General features: G+C 35.7%; 1 protein-coding gene across 1 annotated transcript in view; it reads left to right on the forward strand.

Annotated features, from left to right (window-relative positions):
* Positions 1-4734, forward strand: part of SPOPL (speckle type BTB/POZ protein like) — a 38971-nt gene extending 34237 nt beyond the window's left edge. The window contains exon 11 of the mRNA XM_052793759.1: positions 477-4734. Within this exon, the coding sequence (XP_052649719.1) occupies positions 477-621 (145 nt within the window). The 3' untranslated portion in view covers positions 622-4734. The remainder of the gene's footprint in view (positions 1-476) is intronic.
* Positions 4735-9421: the final 4687 nt, after the last annotated feature.

Consider the following 9421-nt stretch of genomic DNA (forward strand, 5'->3'; position numbering starts at 1 on the left):
TAGTATATGAAGTACATAATTTTTGCTGCAGTTTCAGCTGATTCATCTTTTCATCCTTCTCTCTCCCCAAACTGAGCATGCCCTTCTCTGTAATGAGATTATCATGTCTTCCCTTGCTTTTCATCTCATTTTCTTCTAGACTTCCTTGTATTTTTATTGTTTTTCCTGAGCAATTTCAAGGCAGTTATCTTAATACGGTGCCCAGTATTGGACACAGTTCTCTAGCTGAGCTCTTGCTGGTACTGAGTAGGGCAGAATAAGTACCCTATGTCCTACATGTGATGATACTAATATACCCAAATTGCAATTTGCTACTTCTTTCCAATGGCATCCTTACTGGCATTCATAAAGTCTGTTGTCGCCTAATACTCAGCTGCTCTTCTGCAGTAGTTCTGCCTTGCCTGCTCTTCTCCACTCTGCATTTGTGCATTTGGTTTGTAAAATTGTGTGACTATTCTTAATACTTCTGTTTTCAGCCAAGCAACAGACATAATGGAAACAGCAGGCTGGAAGTCCATGATCCACTCCCACCCTCACTTAGTAGCAGAGGCCTTTCGCGCACTAGCATCTGCACAGTGTCCACAGTTTGGCATTCCACGCAAACGGCTAAAACAGTCATGAAATCTTCCATGAACTTTAGAGAAATTGAATTGACTCTACTCCTCCATGTCCAGAGGTGTTTTCACAAACCATAACAAGAGTTTTTGTTATCCTTGTCCACAGAACAGAAGCTGAAAAAGCCTATTGTTTGCTTTTCAGATGGATAATTTATGGTTTAATCCTCAGCTTTAAATTAGACTGATTACTCTAATTCACTGAAAGGCCTTAAATTATCTTCAATGACTCTCTAGTCCATATAGTCTAATGTATCTTGATTTTTTTTTTTTATTATTATTATTTTTTAATGTGCCTTGTCTTTTTGACTAGGCTCTGCAGGATTGCACTAGCTCCATAATGCAGTAAAGTTGATAACTGAAGATTAATTTTTGAAAGGGATCTTCCATTATTTTCAGAAGAAAAAAAAATGATTATAGTTTGGTCCTGTGCTAACTGGAAGGTTTTAACTAGCCTCTCATTAAAAGCGCTTGAACCAGAGGCACATAACGTACCCTAGACAAGTGCTAAATATAGGGAGAGCCTGTTTACCTTCAGCGAATGCCTACAGGCTATTTATGGCAATATACTGCTTCGAACATAATTTATTTTTCATTGTGGGGGCAAATATGCAATGGTTTGGCCCAAAAGTGTATTTTCATTACAGTTTGTAATGCTTATTGTGTGTGTGTCAAAGCTGTCCAAATGGTAAAAAGAAACACAGAATAAACCTCTTGCTTGTGTTTCTTTATGGTCCATCATTAGTTTACATTTAATGCAGAACTGAACGAGAGGTAAAGAGTTCAATGTGAAAACAGAATAGTATTGTATATGGAAAAATTATATCCCACATCTATGGTTACATAGAAGAGTAAAAAGGATGCATAGAATGACCAAATGTAAATTGAAGAAATGGGCCAAATGGATTCTGAATATGCACTTTTAATGTGTAACTTTTGTATGTTGTGTGGTACATATATATTTTGCTTTTGATGAATTAATGAGGTACAGGTAATTGTGGCTTAACTTTTTAGATACATTTTAAGATGCCCACAGCCACATGGGATTTAGTTTTGTTAGAAAAGAAAGGCATGTCTTTTTAAGACTCAATTGAAGGTGGCTATTGCAAGCTTTCATATTTAAGTAACAGAATATTTTCGCTTATTTGAAAAAGGCATGTGAATGGTAAAATTTTGAAGGGATTTTTCCCGTCTTGACGTATGTGCACAGCTTCCATTAACACCTAAGGAGGTTATGTACACATCAAGAGGAATATTTCCCTGAAATGTCAGATGGTATTTGCAAGCAGAGACTTGCTCAGTCTTGCATTTCAGTTATTGTACTAGCATTGTGGATGGTATTGAAATTCTGCATAATGTGAAAAGGATGAAACATTTGTAAACTGCTTGTCATGGGCCAGTTCTTTATTATATGAACCTTAGCTTTAATATCAACATCCTCAGTGTTTGATAGCTTTGTTTACAATTGGGAGGAAAAGTCTGCAGTAGTGCACACTCTAAATGTTTCCTGAGTTATTGCATTGAGTTTACTGTAATAGTGATAATATGCTATATTTCTTTTTTGGGAAGACTTGGGTTTAGCAGTGGGGAATGGGAGGAGATCTCACCTAATTTATAAACGTATTTGCATAAGGGTTTTAGTTTGCCTATTAAAAAAAAAAGTTACACAGGGAGGAGAGGAAGAATTTCAGATTGTTTACTATCTTAAACTCTATCTCCATCCTCATTTCATTAAGATTCATCTGAATTGCTCTGAACGAAATAATTTTCAGAGGAAAGAGTATATAGTTTTATACTTTGGTATCTAGTAAACCATTAGCAAAGGTAAATTGGAAAAAATGCCCAGTCCAGTTTTGAAGACTAAAATAACCTCTGAACATCCATTTTCTTCTTACCTTCTAACTCAATCTTTATGACGGATAGAGTGTAAAATCAGAAACTTTAATAGTACATAAGGCATCAAATTATATATTTACAGAGATTTATCCTTTTATCAATTTTTAGATATTTATCTAAAATAAGGTCTCGTAAGCATTCTTCACAATAAGATGTAAAGGTAATTGTTCCCTCCAAAATAGTGATGTTTTTGCTGCACTGTGTAATGCGTTAGGGCTATGTATCCTCATACTCATCACTGGTGAAACTTGCAGCTCTAACATACAAAGTGACTTGAATATTTAATGCTGTAATGATTGTCCAGTTCAGCTTGTTCTAAAGTAACAACATACAGTAATCAAATTGAAAGCTTAAGGACTTTTATGAAAACTTTGTTCTTTAGAAGCTTAGTAGCACACTTCGTACCAAAAAATGTCAGGCACTGTGCTGTAATATTATCTACATTGTAGAGCATCCACTTTTCAAGTCAGGCAGTGACATTACACTAACAGAAAAAAAGCAAACCCATGATAATTGATCTGTTTAGATTTGATTTTATTTATTATGTATGTTTTCAAGTTCTGTCAGCTCTTAAGAAAAAGGTAAAACAGTTGCTGTATTCTTAAGTGAGTGCACTAATTATTCACCTCTTCTATTCTTTAATTAACTACATGCAGTGTTCTCACTGGAACGGGATAGCTCGTAATTACAACCTTCTTTGGATTCAGTAGCTTGTTTTTATTCCCCACATCTCAAGAGCTTGCCCTTCAAAACCTCGGTTGTCAGTTCTAAGTGCAGCAGATATAAAACTATCTAATACAATGGACAGTTTTTTCAGGCTGAAATCTTAGGGTTTTTTTCTTAGTTTTATATACAGATTAGGAATATAATGTATGAAGGTGCCATGTTTTGGCTTGCCAACACTACTCCCTCAGATATATGTGAACCACCGCTTCCATACTGTTCTGGGGAGAACCCTGCATGTGTCCTGTGTGTGCGTGCGCGTGTGTGTATGACTGTGCGGTGTTTTTTGTCAAGAATGACTTTCTAAAAATAAGGACTCAATTTGCTGTTAAAATGCTATTATGTATTATATTTTTTTTTTCCATTTGAACCTCTCCTAAGGAGATGCTTTGGGTGGAAGATGCTTCAATAAATAATCCTTATTTCCTAGTCCATTTACTGCATGCAGAAGTATGAACACATTGTGCCTTTTTTAGGAAACTGTTGTAATGAAGGGAAGATTTAACAGGATACAAGATCTTTTAAAAAGGTATTTTTAAAGGTGAAGGAGAATGCTATTTGATACACAATTGAGGTGGAAAAGTTACAAATTACCCCTTTGAGCTCTGTTGCATGTTAATTCTTGCTTCCTAAATTCAGTTTCACTGAGGTAGAAACAACACAAAAAAAAGTGGAGTATTACAGATACAAGTTGAGTAATGGTATATTTTTGTGAAAATGTGAAAATATTTGCTGTTACAAGATAAGTGTATGTCAAAATGTGGTAATCATGGACACAAAGTTAGTTTTACAAGTTACTCTAGTTCTGATGTTTTTCTAAATGTTGAGTATTTAGTATAAAATTCACCTTTGCACAGAAGGTCAGTAGAAGACCTACATGGAGACTGTGTTCCTTTTAAATCCTCATGGCAAGGTTTCTTCCTTGGGAGAATAAACCAATGTGCAGTATTTGAAACTGTGTTTCATAAAAGACAGTGAGTTCAAATGTGAGGTATTGCTACCTGAAATACTGTTGAATTTTACAGTTGGTTAAAATTACTAAGCTTAATTGATTTATTTTTTTGTAGTTGACAAATGGAATGTTAACTGTCCTCTTTGTCCAGTGTTGAAAGCATATTTTGTGCAGAGCTTAGCTCCTTAGCTAGCAAGACACTGACTTAGTCTCATAACTTGGCTTCTGCTTACAGTAAATGGACTACGTTTGTAAAGGGAATTCACTATTTCACGTGTTTTGCAAGGAACTTCACCGTATTTGTAACCTGGTTTTTGAAGGCTTAAGATCAATGAGTCCTATTTTAGAAATTAAACCAGTGAAATGAGTTAGACCTGTTTTGGGGTGGAAATGATTAAGAGAATTCAGATATGTAAACAGTTGTATCAAACCATCCAGCCTTTTTTTATCAGCTGATGTTAATGGTGAAATACTTTTTGTACCTTGTTGCTGAAAATATTTTTGCATTTCAGCACATCAAGTTACAATAAAGTTGTTACTTATACAGAATGTGTCTGTGTGGCTTGTATTTGTTTTTTTTTTTTTTATCCTGTGTATGTTTACAATGGCTACCTTTGCTTCTCTCCTTTGAGAAAGGTATTTTACCAGCAGTGTCCAGTTTTACCAGTGTAAAAGATACTGCTGTCCTTTTGGAAGCCTTTTTTGGGGGAGGATCATATTGCAGTCTTGCCCTGATCTCCAGTACCTTGGTTATTTTTCCATTTTGACACTTTCAAATAACTTAGAGCTCTGAACAGCTTATAACTTGCCTACCTGAGAGAAATGGCTGCCTTTACACAGACTCTGTCAGAACCGATACTCTGTGGGAAGAAGAGTTGATCCTGTGGTAATGAAGATGGGCTTCATGGTTTGTAAGAGACTTGGTTTCTTTTTCCACCTACCATCAAAAACTGTTGTCTTCTGTTTTTTGGGTTTGGGTTTTTTTTTTCTTTCCCCTGTCAAGAAGTATAGGCATAAAATGACCACATAGAACAGGAATGTTGCTTGTGTTTGTTACAGGAGAAGTGGTATGTAAGAATAATCTATATGATTAGTTTGTGGGGTTTAATATGTTTATAGATGTTTTGCAAAAATATGTAGGACTGTTAATGTGCTGCTCTATGTATTTGACTTTGGACACACTGAACTCCAGAAAACGACGATGTCAAGGTAAGTTACTTCACAAAAAGTGACACAGGCCATTTGAACAAACACAATTACCTGTCTTGTGTTATCTAGGCTACGGCAAAAATGTGGCACAGTCAACTATTGCAGTTCTTCCTAAGGTGACTTGGGTAACAAATAAGGATACAGAGCTGTCATCACAGGGCTATCTTGGGTTTCTTAGCATAGCACATCGCTGTTTTGTGTGTAGGTACATGCAAAATTCTCCATGTTTGCTTAAAACATACATCCCTTAAGTTACTCCGCAATGATTCAGCTTAAAGTTCTTGTGGAGTTTATATCAACAATGGCATAACTTACACCTTCCCAGGCAGTTTCAGTAACCTCCAAGGTAAACGTGACTGGTAACCACTGTGAATGGTAAACAAAATTATCTGTGCAAGTCCAAATTTTTGAACTGAGCTTCATTAGGTAAAGAATATTAAACTTCATTATTTCTTTTTTTAGAAAGCTATATTTTTATCCTTAGTCTTTCTGAAGTATTTTTTCTTGAGATGTTTATCTTGTCATGGTACAAAAGTTTTCTTTGTTACTCAGCGAAATGGATTCAATTAGCATTGCTTAAAAAAAGCACCTATTTTCATTCTAAAATTAATTCTAATAGTCTTTTGTGTGGAAACTGAGCACATAAAGCTTTTCTTCCTTTTAGTTGAATGCTTCTGTTTAAAAAAAGTATTTTACTGTGTCTATCTGAATCTTGGTTTAACTAAAATATTACTAGTAACTTTTTCTTTAGCAGCTTTCTGAGAATTCTCATTTGAAGTCCAATATATGTCCTTCTCTTTCTTTAAAAGGGGAAAGCTCAGATAATGAATCTCGATTGGTAAGATATGCTATTAGAGTAAAAAGCATCTCTCACTATACAGAATTGCCAGCCCTGCCATATGCTGAAGGCATAGTTTGATGTCCTACTGAGTAGTGCCAGCTTAAGCAGTCCCCGTTACTGCAACTAGAAGAAAAGTACTTCAAAGTGCAGCCCGAGCAGTCACAGGTGAGAAATTCTGATTAAAGTGTGTCTTTGTGCCTCTTCTCCAAACTTCATAGCTGTTACTGACTAATCGAGACAACTTGCATCTTAACTGTATCATGAGAAATTCTGATTTATTCTAGGATCTTACGTAACTTACCGTTTTATTTAATAAAGAATTCAGTAAGTTTAGCTGTGTTCTATATGGAAGAATATAACCTTTTACTGTTAATGTTTTTCTGTGTTTTAGATAACTTCTGTTATAATTACTATTTTAGAGTATTACCCATTCCACTACAAATTTTACTTGCCATGTTTATTAAGTAAATTATATTAATGATCAAACTATTTCCATTATACACAAATAACTTTGCACTTAACATTGTCATAGTGTGGTAATAGAGGAAATGCTGTTAATTGCTGTTAAAATTAGAATAGTTTTGAACAGTTTATCTTTCTGCAGACTTCTTGGTAATTTTCCACTAGAGGAACATGTTTTTATTGTTGTCAATTTTGAAGATTCCTTCTTTGTTCTCTCAGAGAAAGCTGGAAGAAATACAAGCGCAGAAGTCGAATGAAGCATTTCAGGTGTATGATGCAAAGGACTTGCTTTTTCCACTACAAGCACTGTATCTAGGCAAAAATAACCCCCAGACTCAGCTGTGACAATTCATGAGTGCTTTGGAATAGAGATGACATTCCAGTGGTTGTCCAATAACTTGTATTTTAAACAGTATGTGGAGTTGATGCTTTAAGTGTAAAATTGGGTTTCTTGTAAGTCAAGTATAAATAACAGAAATGAGCTTGTGATTTGAGACTCAGCAGGGAAGAAGTAATTTTGCAGAGTTTGCTTGGCCTTGGCTTATAAACTAACAAGAGTGTTTTGAGTTCTCTGTTAAAGTATTTTGAAGGAGACTTGGAGCTGTAGCAATATGTGGTGATCATCCTGTAAAGCAGAGAGTGGATTGGACTTCCTTTGAAAACATTACCTGATAGTAACATTCTTGTCTTGCATTCTTAATAGAGTTTGGAGCATAACAATGTTTTTGTGCAGGTTCTGTATTTCAATTAAGGTTATGTATATAACGAGTGAAAAATCTGTGCTTTGCCAAACTTAATGCATGTTTCATGTGTTGGCAGTGATAGTCATGTAGAAAATAAATTGTACCATGTCAAACTTTGCGCTGCTGATCAGAATGGAGGCAATTTGTGCTGCATTTTAAGCAGTTACGGTTTTTGACTTCCCACGTTTCTTACTGCATAGTTGACTGAGCCATTTCAGTTAATAAAGGTAAATTTGGAAGCATATGCAAAAAAATTCTAATAGGGTGACTTCTTAAAGCATAGAAGCTTTAACTGCAGGCCGACCTCCTATTTTAACCTTAATTGCCAAGAAAACTATTTAAATCTTTCATTTTTAAGTTGGTAACCTTCTGTAAGCTTTAAAATTAACTTGAATGTATTATGTACACAATTTTCTAACCCAGCTGTGTAAAGTTTATAAAGTCTTGAAATTTTAAAACAAACCACTTACTTGCTACTGAAGTATGCAACTAAAATGTTTACCTACTGTGGTCAGCAAAGACTAAATCTTGCTAGGGTAGCTGTGCCATCCCCACATTAAGAGCTGTGATGTTCTCCATAAAGCCCACACTGTATGTTTTAAAAGGAAAAAAAAAAAGTCTATTAAATTTTGCATCTTGTCCCTGTCGGATCTTGCAGATGAGCTGTTCCTTTCAGACACGCACACGTGGGAGTTCTTGCACTACCAAGACTTCATTTCTCCCTTACAGCAGCACTGTTATATTGTGCTGGATCAAAAGACTCTATACCAGTACAATTTACCTGGGGAGGATTATCCCAGGGCAACAAATAGAGGGGCATAAAAATTTGTTTGTCTCTTTCTCTGCTGCCCTTGTAAGGACTGGCATGGGGGGAAGCACGTGCAGGGTGTGCTCGCTAAGGCTGGCTGGCTGCTTAGTTGGTTGCTGAAAGTGCAGCTGAAGTTAACCAAAGCTGTTTGATCTAGGTTGCTGGGGCATCTGTGCCTATGTACAGACAAACTCCTAATCTACCTCTTTGCTGTTGCTTTATAGGTACTCACATGCTCTCGGCTGTAACCATTAGGGCAAATAATGCCTAGAACTTGTTGCGTATTTATTGGCTTTTCTGGTCAACGTGAATTTGAGGCGTAGGTATGGAGCAGGGTGGATGTCTCTCTGAATGTAGCTTTTTCTTCAAATGCCTTGTCTGGTTTTTTTTTCCTATTGTTTTTTAGAGTGTGGGCTGGCACATCTCAATTTAATACAAAATATCTAGTGAACCTGCAAATGCTTTATAATGAAACTTAAGCAAGTTCAATTTTCCTGATTTTGAAAGAAAGTGAGATACAAATTTCTTTGTAACAGTGCCTTTTAACAAAAAATGCGTCATGTCAGATGTAGTTAATCTTGGAACAAAATAAAAGAGGGGTTAAATTGTATACTAGATTAGGAAAATCTGAAGTGTTTTACTAGTAATGCTAGAATAGCAGGCATCTACTTTTGACAAGCTGACAGACCAGAGAATTGAAACTTAATGAATCTTAATGCTTTCTGTCATGTACTTCAATTTTCTCAAATTATTTCTCCAATTAGTTCTAGTCTTTGTGAAGGAATGATTAATGATAATTAATACATTCTTATAATTTGCATATTCAGGCTCTAGTGTTTCTAAAAAAAATGTAAATTTGTGTATGTTGGCGAGCCAGGTTTGTCTGTTATTTCTTTGGGGTGCTGGGATTTTGGCAGATTTTCAGTTTTGTATTTTCAATTGAACAGAGAGAACATGGTAGATGCATTAGATAGTTGAATATGCTTTTTCCACAACAAATAACGTGGACGTAACCCAGGTCTTGGATCTTTTCTGTAAAGCAGTTTCTTTCCAGCTACTCTTTAGTGGATAGGTAGGGAATGTAGGGATGCAAAGCTGTCGTCGGGAGCCTTAACTCGTCCTTGAGTCTCCATCAGCTTTGGAAAACATTTAGATCTGCAAGATGGCAGAACT

Source organism: Harpia harpyja, chromosome 7 (genome assembly GCF_026419915.1).
Source record: "Harpia harpyja isolate bHarHar1 chromosome 7, bHarHar1 primary haplotype, whole genome shotgun sequence".
In the NCBI taxonomy this organism is placed as follows: domain Eukaryota; kingdom Metazoa; phylum Chordata; class Aves; order Accipitriformes; family Accipitridae; genus Harpia; species Harpia harpyja.